The following is a 14,708-nucleotide window of genomic DNA, read 5'->3' as shown; positions in this document are numbered from 1 at the left end:
AATATGTGTTTTCAAATAGGGCGAAAAATCTAGAAAATTAAAAGGGTAAACTACACTAGTAGTCACCAAACTATTGGTATATTTCTTTTTGGTCATCTAATTATGAAGTGTGACAAAATGGTCACTCAACTATTAGTAAATTTATTTTTTAGCCATCCAACTATGAAAAATTACAAAATAGTCACCTAACTATTTAATTTTATCTTTTTGGTAACCAAATGACTAACGGTGATAACTTTTAAAATAGGCATAATAGTAATTTTCACCCTCAACATATATATATTGTGCCAATTTAGTCTTGATTCTAAAAAAATCTAACTCTCAACATTTACACATTGTGTAATTTGATCTTTTTTGTAGTTTTGCTTTTCTTTGTGACCTTTTTACCTAACAAATTTATCAACTAGAGTTGATTTAAAATATACAAAAAATGGAAACGTCCAGAAATCCAAGATAATACTTTTCATATTTTCTCATTCTTCTAAAATTAACCGTTAATGTCACAAAGAAAAGCAAAATTGCAACAAAAAAAGGACCAAATTACACAATGTGTAAATGTTGAGGGTTAAATTATTTTTAGAATCAAGACCAAATTGACATAATTTATAAATATTGAGGGTTAAAGTTACTATTATGCTAATTTAAAAGCTACCACCATTAACCGACTAATGATAAAAAATGACAAAATTGAATAGTTGAGTGACCATTTTATAACTTTTCATAGTTGGGTGATAAAAAAAATTACTAATAGTTGGATGGCTACTGATGCAATTTATCTAAATGAAAATCAGGTTTAATTTGATTTGATTTCAATTTAATATTCACAAATAAAAAAAATATTGATTTTCCATCAAAATATTCTTTTGAACCTCAAAACAAATTATTCTATCAGAAACTATTACCATAAAGAAAAATTAAGAACATTTTTTATGAACTATTACGAAAACATTTTTTCTTTTTTGGGATAATTAAAAGCTGTGATTGAAGTTGAATAGGCTTTTTTTTTACTTAAATGTTATAAAAATATAAATTATTTACTTAAACATATGTATTTATAATTATTTATCAAAATTATGTGAAATCAACAATATTTTAATAAATTTAACACCAAATTACCACTATTTATGGCAATTTAGAAATCCCAAGGTAATTTTTGGCATTAAATAGTCATTATTGGTGGTGATTTGAGATCTCGATATGGCATGTTAGAGTGATGTCTAGACTCTAGTAAAACAGAAAATTTTTGCTATCTCGAGATCTCAATTTATTAGGGAATATAAAAAATTTGTGAAAATTCGAGTTATTGTTCAAAAGATAATATTTTGGTAAATAATTTGGAACTCGTATTATTTTGGTAAATAATATTTTAGTAAATAAAGTTGGGCTAAAATAATCGAATTTGTAAATAGTGATAGTTAAATTTATGGGAATTAAAATTTAATTGATAGAATATATAAATTGTTCAATATTAAAATTAAAAGCGAAGTCTAGTACTAATTGTCTCACTTTCGAAATTGCAAAAGGTTAAATTGTTCAATATTAAAATTAAAAGGGACTAGAGAGACATTTTTGCCTTTAATTTGAATAGAAAAGTTCATTACTCGGATTGGGCTGGACCACGTTGACATTGTGTAACAGATTATATTCAACCCAGCCCAAAACTCCTTTAGATATTTATTAGTTCAATTAATTTAAATTTCTTTTAAACCAAAAAGAATTAACTAACAAAATTATGTTAATTTTTCACTAATAAAAAATTTATAAACTCAAACTTATGGGTCCAAAATTTCATACTAGGTATAATTTCTCAATTAATTATATTTATTTAAAATAAATAATATTATTTGAGGGTACTTTAATCTTTTCGTGTTAAAAAAATCAATAAAAATATATGATGAGATTTGAATCCATGCCAACTGGATTAACAAAACTTCAAATTTACAACTTACCCAAAATTTAATTTTATTATGTACATAGAGGTGCTCATGGGTCGGGTCTAAACCCGGCCCGACTTGAAATATAGGCTTAAAATTTTGCTCAAACTCATTCACATTTACAAAAAGATTAACCCAATCTTATTTTAAGCCCACCCATATTATTTTTTAATTTAAAATAATTTATCCATTTTTTATTTATTAAATTATTTTATATAGTCATCTCAAGTCTTAACATTATTTTAATGTTTACATTAGAGTAGTATTATATATATTTAGTATATGTTTATTTTTTAATGTGTTCTAAATTACATAATATATAAAAATAACACAATATAAAGTATATTATAAACTTAAAAACGGGTCGGGCTAGGGCCTTGAATGTTCAAGCTCAAGCTCAACCCATATTTTAAATGGGCCCAATTTATTTTGTCAAGCTCATTTTTCGGGTCTAATATTTTTACCCAGACCCTCTCAAAATTCGGACAGATCTACGCATATAACAGAATTTCTAATATATAAAAATTATTTTTTGGTATAACAATTTTTTAAAATAAAAAATTAAAATTAACATATCTAGGGATTAAACTTATGTTTAATGGATTCATAAACAAATTTTTTACCACTACATCAATAATAATTCTTGAGTAAACTTAAAAAAAATTAACTTTTAATATAAAATGTTTTCTCTCGCCAAATTTATTATTTTTAAACACACATTTTTGTTCTAAATTTGTGATTTCAACATGCATACGTGTGTGATAAAATTTCTAATATATGAAATCTCTTATGCATATTAAAAATGAGGTTTTAAAATATAAGTCTATTTTAATAAATCAAAAAAAAATTTTAAACATAACACATTATCATTAAATAAAATAAAAAATAGTGGAGGATTTATAAATAAATATTAATAATTTTATTTAAACATAATTAAATATTAATTAATTATAAATAAATGCTAAAACTCTATACCCTAAACTTTTAAATCCAATATTCTAAATTCGAGAGTTATTAATATTTATCTATTATAACTACAATTAATTTTAATTATGTTTAAATAAAGTTATTAGTTTTCATTTACAAGTCCTTCATATTTTTTGTTTAATTTAATGATGAGATGTCATGTTATTATTCATTAATGGTGTATAAGACTTATGTATCAACGGTGCATCAAATGTTATTTCTTTTTTTTATTATTTTTTTAACATATTATATATATATATTCTCTCCAAATACATAATTGTATATATGCGTGGCTATATATATTTAGAAAATACATGTAAGACAAATTTGAAATAATTATAAATCAAAATGGTAACCTACAAAATTATTAATTAAAATATTATTATTTAATATTTACACATGAATATTATCTTTTATTTAATAAAGGTAATTTTGTAAATTATCATCATGTTCTCAGTGAAATATTTAGTACTGAACATAATAATGTAATTTTTTTGGGATTACTTTTTAATGTATATCAAACGTTGTAAAGTAACTTTCTCGACAATTACATTACTAATAATCACATTACAAAAAATCACATTCGATTAACTTTCTTAGAATTATTTTCCAATATATATCAAACGTTGTCGATTATATTATCCAAGAAATTACATTCAATTAGAATTATGGCATAGATTCGATATCACATTTGTTCAGAATCATGATATAAGATTACACTAAACACCCCAGAAAGGAATAAAAAGAATCCATTAAGCCTAAACAAGGTTAAAATACTTGCTTTTATCATTTGAAAAAATATATATAAATGAAAAAAAAACTTTGAATATGTGTATTAATTTGTTTTTTAATTGAAAAGTACATAAAAGAAGATTCTTGCATGTCATGGAATCGCACATTGAGTGTGACTCCAATTGGCTTTCACATTACTTGTACATCAAAAGAAGCTTTTAGTTTCTGTGATATTATTTTATTTTTTTTATATTCTTTATTATTCGATAATTACATAATTAAATATGAAATTAAACTTGGTCGAACCTTTAAATAAAATAAGATTTGTAATTTTTACATCGCTAAAAAATATCAAATTAGTTGAAACCTACTATCAATAATCACAAAAAAAAAAAGCTATACAAATGGAAGTGCCAGCTGCAGTGCCAGATAAAAAAGGCATCATAACAAGAACAAAAAGAAAGCGCAAACGGTTGTTTACGCAATTCGGTTGTTCGATGTCTGCGAAATCTAGTTCAGTGAGATAATTCACTCTCTTTAATCCCAATACAACAATTTATTTAAGTCATATCACACTCCGATTCTTTAGTTCCTTAGTGAATAAATAAGTGCTAAAATGTTTTTCATACACAACATATAGAAGTCTCTTCAAATATTTAAGAGTTTGAGATTTGTTAAAAATTGGAGTTAAAATAACATATGCAATATAATAATAAAGTTCAAGATAATATAGTCCGATCCAGTCTCCTTATTTCCACAGATGTGTGATTGTTTGATCCGATCCAATCTTCAAGTATGTTATTATCACAATATCAACAAAATTCATAACCTAATAAAAAATGGCAAGTTACATTAATTATCTCAGTGCTAAAAGCAATACTACAAGAGTCACTACTCATGTAATTGGCTCAACAAAACATCTTCGAACTCGAAGAGGTTGGTAAAATATAAAAAAAGAATACTTTTGCCTATTTTTCCTTTCTAATTATAAATATGTAGACCTTTATAAAGGTACTTCTGTCGATGTCTTACTTTTAGCACGAAAGTTTCCATCAAAAAAGAAAAAAAAAGTTGGAATTGACCATGAACGTCGGGGTCTCCATATCTCAATTTGTAAATAATGCAATTTTTTCATTTTAGTAAATAATTTCAAAATTTCCAAATATTAAAAGGTTCAAACAAAAAATTGGATCAACCAAAATTTGATTATTGTCAACAATCCACCCAACGGAAAATATGGTCCTACCCCTACTCATTTCAAATGTTTACAATTAAGAAAGCAAATGTGACCAGCAATGTCATGCTAATCTTTCACTCACCTTATCAAGAGTTTATCCGTTTATAAAAATAGTGATAACTAATCATTTATTTATTCGGAAAGCACTCGCAGGTGGTAGATACCCTAATTAATATTTAATTATGTTTAAATAAAGTCATCAATATTTTTTTTTGTAAGTCATCTGCTATTTTTTATTTCAGGTAAAATTACTATTAATGTCTCTGTACTGAAAGTTAGATTGCATTTTGCCCCCTACTTAAGAGAGTACATTAGATTAAAGAGTTATAAATTAATCCTTTCTGTTAAAATTCTATCCATTTGTGCTGTTAAAAACTGGTATGGTTGACGAAATAACCAAACAATGACATATGACATGCCACATGCCACGTGTACCTCATGTTAAGGTACATGGACCAGTTTGAGCAACAGAAATAGATGAGATCTTTAACAAAAGAATCAGTTTACTCTTTAATCTAATGTACAAAAATTATAGTACATAAAACTCATAGCGGATTTATTTTTTAAAATTTGATAATATTTGAATTATTATTTATATTTGATTTTGAAGTAGATGTAAATATTAATATTTTAGCAGGCAGGGCTCTGGTCCTTCCAAAATTGTAAAAATAAAAAATAAAAATATTCTATTTACTCCCTTCAAAGATAATAAATTAATACATGGTAAAATTTATAGTTGACATTTCAAAATTTTATAATTCAATTTTGCTCCTCTAAATTTTTTTTTGGATTCACCTCTCTAAATCCATTTTACTTTGAATATCCATTTTACAATGGTACCTTATGTGACGCTCCAAAATTTATTGATTTGTCATACAATACGAATCAGGAAGTCTTGACTGTGATTTAGAGAAAATATTTGATACATTGTTGGTGAAGTTATTAAACTCCACAAACAGAGTTGAGGTGATGACAAGTATCTTATAAGATATAGTACCCCATCAATGTACCAAGTAGTAACCCATAAACAAATTCAAATTTAAATATAGACAATTATTTGGTGCACAAATTTTAAAAAATTCCTGATTCAATCACTTCGATCAATTTAACCCTTAGTTCAACAATAATGAAACGCAATCGATTTAACTACTAACTTTTTTTATCTCAAATTTTAATCTTTTATAAATTCTAAATAAATTATTTAACTTATCTGTTGAAATCCATATATCAACTAATTATTAATCTAATGGAGGAGTTAAATTTTATTGTCTTGGATGTCTCATAATCTCCTGATTAGATATAATATAAAAATATTTATGTCTTATCCAAACAACCTAATCTCATGTGATCAAATTTTAGACGTAATTTTTAATCTTTGGTTGACGCTAACACATCCTATTCAATGAAATGATGATTAATTATAAGTAAGATTGTTTTTTACGACAGTGAGTGAAGTCGGCAACAAAATAATTATGGTATATTTACATTAATTGTCATAAACATGGCTACATACCACAATTAAGTCCCTATAAAAACATTATTCAATTCTCGTCTTCGATGCTTTGAACACACTACAAGTTTAAAACCATGCAAGCGTACATCCCCATCATTGTCGACAAAATTTACTAGAAACCAAAGGGCAACCATTGGTAATTTTTAGTTTGGTCTAATTCCGGTTTCAGTCCCTCTACTATGTTGAAATTTGAGATTTAATCACAAATATTTAATTTTTGCATAATATGATTCTTTTATTTTAGAGTATTGTTAGTAAGTCCAATTTGATAATTCTGTTAACCACTGTTGATATAGATTTTTTTTTGTTGATAAGTAATTCCATTACTGCAAAAATTCATATTATCAATTCATCACTTTCGCAGTAAACCGTTAATAACGATGCTATCAAATCCGACCTACTAATAATGACAATCAAATTTGCTAAATCACAATAAGAATTAAATCATAAATTTCAGCATAGAAGAGGGACTAAAACCAGAGTTAGACCTTTATTTTCATGCTTGTGAAAACAGTACTCTCGATCCTGAGCTAGATATCCACTACTACCCTTTACTTCCCCATTCACCGGTCGGAGTAAACCGGATCATAAAAAACCGGATAAATTACGAAAACACCATGTTCTTTTTTGTGGAAACCTTGAAAGAGTAACAAAAATGGCGAAACCTTACATAATTTTAGTTGCTAGACCTTGACTTGAGCATGTCCCTATAACGTAACAGGGAATCCAGCCTTTGTAACTTCAGCTGTTGCTTGAACCGGTTGATGAAATCATCGGCTTTGGCATCGACGCCTTGATCGTCGCCGTCTCCGAACGACGTCGTTTTCTCTATCCTCGTAGTCACCGGTCGTCTCTTTTCCACTTCTTCTTCGTCTTCTTCGGCTCTTTCCCTTGTTTTCTCACTCGCCGATTTCTTCATTTGCTTTACGTTGTTGTTGTTGTTGTTGTGCTCGGGTTTGGTTGAACCGGGTTCATCTGTTTCAGGGTTGTGAACCGTTCCTGTGTTTAGTTTACCGGAGTCGGATCTGCAAAAGGAGGTCACTCGCTGTAACAACGACGGTGCTCGGGTTAGGGACGGTTCGACGTAAACTGGGTCCGGGTTTTGAGGTGGGTATTTGTAGAGGGATAAGTTAATAGACTTGACCCGTTCGAGAATCGACGGTGCTCGCTCGAGCGGGTGTGGCTCTAAGTTGTTATCCTCCTGTCGGAGATGATAATCGTCAGCGAAATCCGGGTTCGGGAGAGAAAACTTGAAAGTCGAAAAGTTAACTGACTTGACCCGGTCGAGTAACGACGGACTTCGCTGGAGTGGTGGAGCTGAGTAGTATTCTCCGCGGTCGTGAGGCGGTGGTTTGGGAGGGAATAAGTTGGAAATAAGGAAGATGGTGCCGATGACGACATTGAGGAAGAGGAACAAAGACGTCGGCGTCAACCAGCTGGCTATAAAACCCAACATATTGAAGGTAATGGTAAAGTGATAGTGTTGCCGGAGAGTCGTCGGAGAAGGAATATGAAGGTAGCTGACAATATGGAGAAGGACGGTTTGTTTTTTATAGGGCTTAAATAGAGAAACTCAACGTATCAGCATGGTGCACGTAGCTTTGCAATTGCTTTCAAGTCAATTTCAATCTCGAGTAAAGTGAAAATAGGAACAATCTTCGGTTTTTCGGGTTACACTCTACTTCCAGGAACGTAAGGTGATGGGTTTGGATATCTTGATTTTTTTTTTTAGATTTAAATTTATTTATTATTGAAATTGAAATAAATAAATTATGAAAACATTTTAAAATTAAAATTAAAAAAAAAAAGAGAGACTAAACTTTGTTATACTTTTACCCGGCACGTCATAGAATGAAGAATGACTTGGCAATTTTGCAAGCGGATGTCCATGGGTAGCCCTCCATCTAATCATTCATGATCGGTCATTTGCGAACTTCACTCAAGCCAAGTGACTCGTTTCTAGCCGCTCACTATAGAACTTCTAGGGATAATGTTAGAGCAGTATCACACAATACTGTGTAATAAATATGTTACCTAGTCGACCATCTAGATAAACTTGTCACCCATACTGTCGATGGTAATAATATATAAAATTTTACCAAAAAATCCATCAAATATAAACCCAAATTTTATTGACAGCTATCATACAACAGACAGGTAGATCCACACTGTCCCCATTCTAACATATATGAGCTCTGAATTTTCACATTCATAACATGCAAACAAACTACCACATATATACTATTAAATGGTAATAATTTTGCACTTCAAAAAAAAATCTATTTTTATTCTAGCTTTGAGAATTTTGAAAATTTATTGGTACCATAAGTAAATGGAAGGTTGTTAAATACCCATTTTCTTGGATTTTTGTAAGAAACTTAATTTTTACAAATATGTGGCCAGTAATAAATAAAAGGTTGAATTAAATATTGATAATGAAATTGGACATATGAGGAGAGGGTCCACTCCTCAGTCAAGTCATTGATGCTTTTAATGGACCCCTTTGCATAAAATTTGTTTTTTCTTTTATGTTAGATTTTACTATTTCTGAGATTTAGTATTGCAGTTAAAATAAATTTTAAAAAATTTGAAGGATACAAATTATAATTTTATCGTGTATTAATTTATAAATTTATAAAATTTAAAAGTTTAAAACAAAAATTTTCAATTTTGGTTGTTCTTACTTTTATTATACAAGTGTTAAATTAGTCATGATCTCTTTAATTTTCTTAAATATTATAAGTATAATTATGTTCGTCGAATTAAGATTCAACTCTAATAAATTATTAATTATAAGATTACTTGATTGATGATATCATGTGTTTTGAGTTATAAGTATAATTATGTTCGTCGAATTAAGATTCAACTCTAATAAATTATTCATTATAAGATTACTTGATTGATGATATCATGTGTTTTGAGTGACGTTTTTACACTTTTATATATACATACATACTTTGTTGAGGGAATCAATACTGTTAATCTAACTATTTAATAAAGTTAGACCAATAATGCTATAATTTAAAATTTTATATTAATTAGGATTATTATTAATTTAAAATATGTGATTGTACACGTGACACATATATAACTGTGTGGGTTTTCTTTTTAGAAAAGATTAAAATATTTTTTTAAATTTTATATAGATCACAATTTTATTGTTTTAAAAAGATGTAGTTTAAGAATTCTTGTGTTGGCCTGATGATTAGGGTGTTCATCGCGCTAGTTACGTTGCTACTAGACCTTTACCTTCCTCTTATAATTCATAAAAAAAAATGTGATTTAAAATTTTAATTATTGATTATAAAAGATGTGATTTAAAATTTTATTGGTCCATATACTTTTCTTAAATTTAGAATTTAGTTTTTGTATGTTTATTTTAAGTAATTCGGGTTTTTTTTTTACCTTTCTGAATAAAAATATAAATTCAATCGTTAACATTGTTAAAATTGTTTTGTTAAATTTAGATTCATTATCACGCCATTTTTTCAATTACATAGCTATCAAGTGAAGTTTTTTTTTTAATTTCAAAATGTCACACCAATAAATTTAGCAAAAAAAATAACAAGGTTAACAATTAAACTTGTAGAAAAACTAAATTTCTAAAAAAAAATTAATTAAATTCTAAATTTATAAAAAAATTATAAACATTTATAACATATTTTAACCTAAAATATTAAATATTAAGTTTTTAATATGTCAAGAACATTGTTTGTAACTTAAGTATTGGGGGTTTAAGTATGCATTTAATTTAAAAAATTAAAAGAATTGTGCATAATTTAAACATTATATCAAAAAAATAATGTGAATTAAATGGGAAAAACCTCAAAGGCCTAATTCGAGCTTATCACTAATGTATTAAAATGATAATATTAATGCAAAAAGGATAAAATTTTGAAGAAAATAAATTATTTAGGCGAAAACGACAAAAAAAATACTGTGGCAGTCAAAAAAGATTTTGAAAAATGTGACTACAAATTGAGTACAGATTTAGGTAGAAAGCGTTCACACACAAGTCTTGGTCGTCGATGGACCTACTTCTTCAATTTCAGATTTACATTATTTTATGTGTTCATAACTTAATGTTATTAAATTATTAGTAAATTTATGTTTTAATTATTTAACTTTAAAAAGTTATAAAATGGTCATTGAATGAATTATTTGAAAATCTTCATTTGAGTCATTGGGCTGTTAAAATTATTACTGTATGGCTTTCTCTATTCGCACCGTCTGCACCAGTCAAAAGCTCTATTTTCCCTCTTTTCTATAGTTTCATTTTTTTCATGAGACAACTTTAAAGGTCATGAATCTGTGAACCAAAATCCAAACAACTTTCTTATCCGATCTCCGAAACTAACCGTCAGATCAACTTGGATATAATGTATATTCTTCTACTCGTCGATAAGTACTAATCCACTGTACCAGTTGTCGAATCGTCACTTGAAACTCTCTAGCCGAACTTTAAAAAAGCAACATAACAATCCAGTGACTTAAATAAAAACTTTCAAATAGTTCAAGACTTAAATGAAAACTTTTAAATAGTTCAATGACCATTTGTAACTTTTTAAAGTTGAGTGACCAAAATGTAAACTTACTAATAGTTTAGTTACCTTGGGTGTAGTTTACCCTATTTTAATTTATAAGTAGAGTAAAAAAAAGTAAATTACATTGATAGTCACTAAATTATTGATAAGTTTCTTTTTTAGCACCTAACTATGGAAAGTTAAAAAATAGTCACCCAATTATTTGACTTCTTATTTTTATTTTTATCACCATCCATTAATTACTAATAGAAAGATAACTCGGAAGCTTTTCAAATTAGTATAATAGCAACTTTAACCCTCAACATTCATACATCGTGTTCTTGATTCTAAAAAATTTAACCCTGAACATTTACACATTGTGTAGTTTGATCTTTTTTGTAGTTTTGCTTTTCTTTTGTGACATTAAGGGTTAACTTTAAAGAAATGATAAAATATGAAAATTATTGTTTTGAACTGTTTTTGTGTTTATATTTTTGGTATATTTGCAGTCAAATTTAGTTCATAAAATTTTTTTTAGCTTTTTAGGTGAAAAGGTCACAAAGAAAAGCAAAATCAAATTACACAATATGTAAATGTTGAGGGTTAATTTTTTTAGAATCAATACTAAATTGAAGCAATGTATGAATGTTGAGGGTTAAATTTGTTATTATGCAAACTTTAAAAGCCGCCACATCATCTCTTTGTTAGCCATTTAACGAGTTGGTGACCCAAAAAGATAAAATTGAATAGTTGGATGACCATTTTGTAACTTTTCCATAATTGGGTGACCAAAACAAAAAACCTACCAACAATTAGGTGACTATTAATGTAGTTTACCAAAAAAACTATAATACGTTCTTTAAAACTTTATTTTTTTTATTATATCTTAAAGGGTATATCTCACCAATTCAATTATGCTTATGGAATATAAACATTTTTGAGCTCGAATTTCACTTAGATATTCGAAAGAGTTCGGACAGTTATATTTTACTTATAAATGAGTTTAGACAAAATTTTATATTTGTTTAAAATATTGGTCCAACTTGGACTCTAACATTCAATGTCTAATAAGGTTTTAATTGTAACATATTAATTTTATATTTTATGTTTTTGAAAGTTTACAAGCACATTTAAAGTACGGATACAAGTATACATCAAAGCAACCATAAAGTGTAAAATCAATTACATTAAAACATGTTAAGAATCGAAAAAAATTAAACTACAATTGACTAACCGAATTAAAACTCACACATGACAATATCACATGATAGAGCTTGGAGAGATGGAGACCCGTATATATATTAACTAATCGAATTAAAACTCACACATGACCTAAGACTTCGTCTTCACCAATTATATAAACTTTGAAACCCATATTTTAGATCGAAATGAGGTAATGTTACGCATAAACCCAATCTAACCCATAAACGCCCCTATCATCAAATGTGTTACAAATAATTTTTTTTTTTAAGTATGGTGTGGAATTATTATGTCTGAGATTGGGATCTTTTTAAGGAAAAGGAACCCTTCAAGAATTAAATGTTTGATAAAGTTAGAAGGCATCAACAATCAATCACATGGATGGGGCAAAATCATTTTTGGATTGGACCCATTGATGGGAACATGGGATCTTAATTTCTAAGGAATGGGTTTCATATTTCAATGTTCGATCACATTTAAGTTGAACCTAATTTTTTTGTCCTCATACTTTGATTGAATCATATTTCAAATGAAATTTGACTTTAGATTGCACCCAACATAGTTTTTGATATTTTTAGACTAAACAAATCATATTGGAATGGTATTTGAATTATTTTGAAAAGGAATTAATTAAATTATTTTAATTTTTTTAAATTTAATTCAGCTCTTAAAGTTATAAAATTGATCCAATTATATAAAAATTAAAATTATTTTAATATATTAAAATGTCATGTGTAATAATATTATTGGTCGTTTATTTTTAATATATTTTTATATTTTAAATTGTATATTCAATATATTATAATTTTTTCATTAATTTTTTAAAATTTTAAATATATTTTTCTGATTTTTATAAATTTTTTCTTTTATTTTTTTGGAATTATTTGATATAAATAATAATTTTTAGGTGGGTTTTTTTGTCACATGCCCTTATGTGATTGGCCACGTCATCTTTAGCCATCATCGATTAATGGTTAATTTACCGAGGTGTCAATATGGGACAAAAATTTTTTAATTTAAATATCACTTTTAATAAAAAAAATATATTAATATAAAAAAGCGGGTATAATTTTGAGGGCAAATTTATTATTATTAACTTCTCTTTTAAGGATAAGATTGAGGTAAGTCTTTCACTAAAGAAGTTGAAAACAAATTGATGGTATATTTTTAATAAATAAAAAATATATAAGATTAATATATTAATAGATTATTTAAACTACCACGTCGAAGAAATAGTTAAATAATTTCTTATAATTTTATTTGGGTGAGTATTTGTTACGATATATTTTTTATTTTACAAACAAATAAGGGCGAAATCAGGGGCTGATAGGGCCCCGGCCTCCCTAAAATGATAAATTTTTTATTTAGGACTTTTAAAAATTTTAAAATTTTAAATTAGTAAACCCCTAAAATAATAAAAATTTGATTTAATCATTTAAAAATTATAAAAAATAGAGGGTATTAAAATGATGAAATTGTATTTTTACTATCGTAAAAATTACAATTTAATTTCGGTCCCCTAATTTTTTTTCTAGTTTTGCCCCTGCAGGCAAACTTAAAAAAATTGATATGTGACTTTTTTAAAAAATATTTTACTTAAGACAATTGTCAACCCCTAATTCTGTCTGTAGAATCCAAAAATTCAACTGTCAACGTACTAAATATTTTCTCGTTTTATTTTAATTAAAAGTAAAAAATAGATTTTAGAGAAATCCTAATAGTCGACTTACAAACACTATTTTGAGATATTAAATTATCAATATTCCTTTATTTATGCATGATATTACATCGTTTTTATTTATATATATAATGTTGTTGTAACATATTTTAATTTCATGAACCCAAAATTTTAAAAAATACGAAAGCAGCTTTTGGATCTTAATTTCCAATTATGGGTAGAAAAATAAAACAATTATATACAAAATAAGTTATGAACTTTTTTTAACATATAATTACATAAAAAAATTAATATAGAAATAGTATAATTAAATTAATAATAATAATAATAATTTGATTCGATTCTTACAATTCATCGTAGATGGAATTAAAAAATACATTTTATAACTGTTTTGTCATGTTTTAATTTGCCCATATTTACCCACACAACAGACAACACTAGATACATTTTGCGAAATGTTGTGTCTACAAAGGGTCAGCCCATGTGATATTGTCTTCATAGACTACAAGCATGGGCTAGAAAGGCTCCAACCATTTGAGCCTGTCCTCTTTAAGACCATAGCTGGGTTTTGAATTTCTTTACCAAAAAAATTAGTGGCCTTTGATCTTAGTAGCAAATTTGCCACAAATTCAGCGTTTTGAACTATATTCTTCGGATATACATTTGAGTTCGAGTTTATGATTTACAATCATTTAATTATATAATTAAAACATTTATGTTTGACACTCATTCGATTTCGGAATAGAATAAGTTTGATGTAGTCTTATGCAAGTTCTAATGGGATAGGACTGTTTCGAGGAATAGTAATTGATGAAGAAGAGAGAATCTTTGTCTATGTCCATGTTTGGTTGGTATCAACGTTGGCATCATATAAACATGTCAATTCTAGCTCGAACACGAAACTCGATTAATTAAGTTCAAACTT

At 27.2% G+C, this 14,708-nt stretch overlaps 1 protein-coding gene across 1 annotated transcript; it reads right to left on the bottom strand.

Annotated features, from left to right (window-relative positions):
- Positions 1-7,058: 7,058 nt before the first annotated feature.
- LOC107932213 (pathogen-associated molecular patterns-induced protein A70) lies at positions 7,059-7,838 on the bottom strand. Its single transcript, XM_016864174.2, has one exon. It carries the CDS (start codon positions 7,836-7,838, stop codon positions 7,059-7,061), a length of 780 nt encoding a protein of 259 aa, XP_016719663.2.
- Between the last annotated feature and the right edge of the window lie 6,870 nt (positions 7,839-14,708).

The sequence above is a fragment of the Gossypium hirsutum genome, chromosome D07 (genome assembly GCF_007990345.1).
Source record: "Gossypium hirsutum isolate 1008001.06 chromosome D07, Gossypium_hirsutum_v2.1, whole genome shotgun sequence".
Classification (NCBI taxonomy): domain Eukaryota; kingdom Viridiplantae; phylum Streptophyta; class Magnoliopsida; order Malvales; family Malvaceae; genus Gossypium; species Gossypium hirsutum.
Note: the sequence above shows the minus strand (reverse complement) of the source record. Positions and strands in the feature narration are given on the sequence as shown.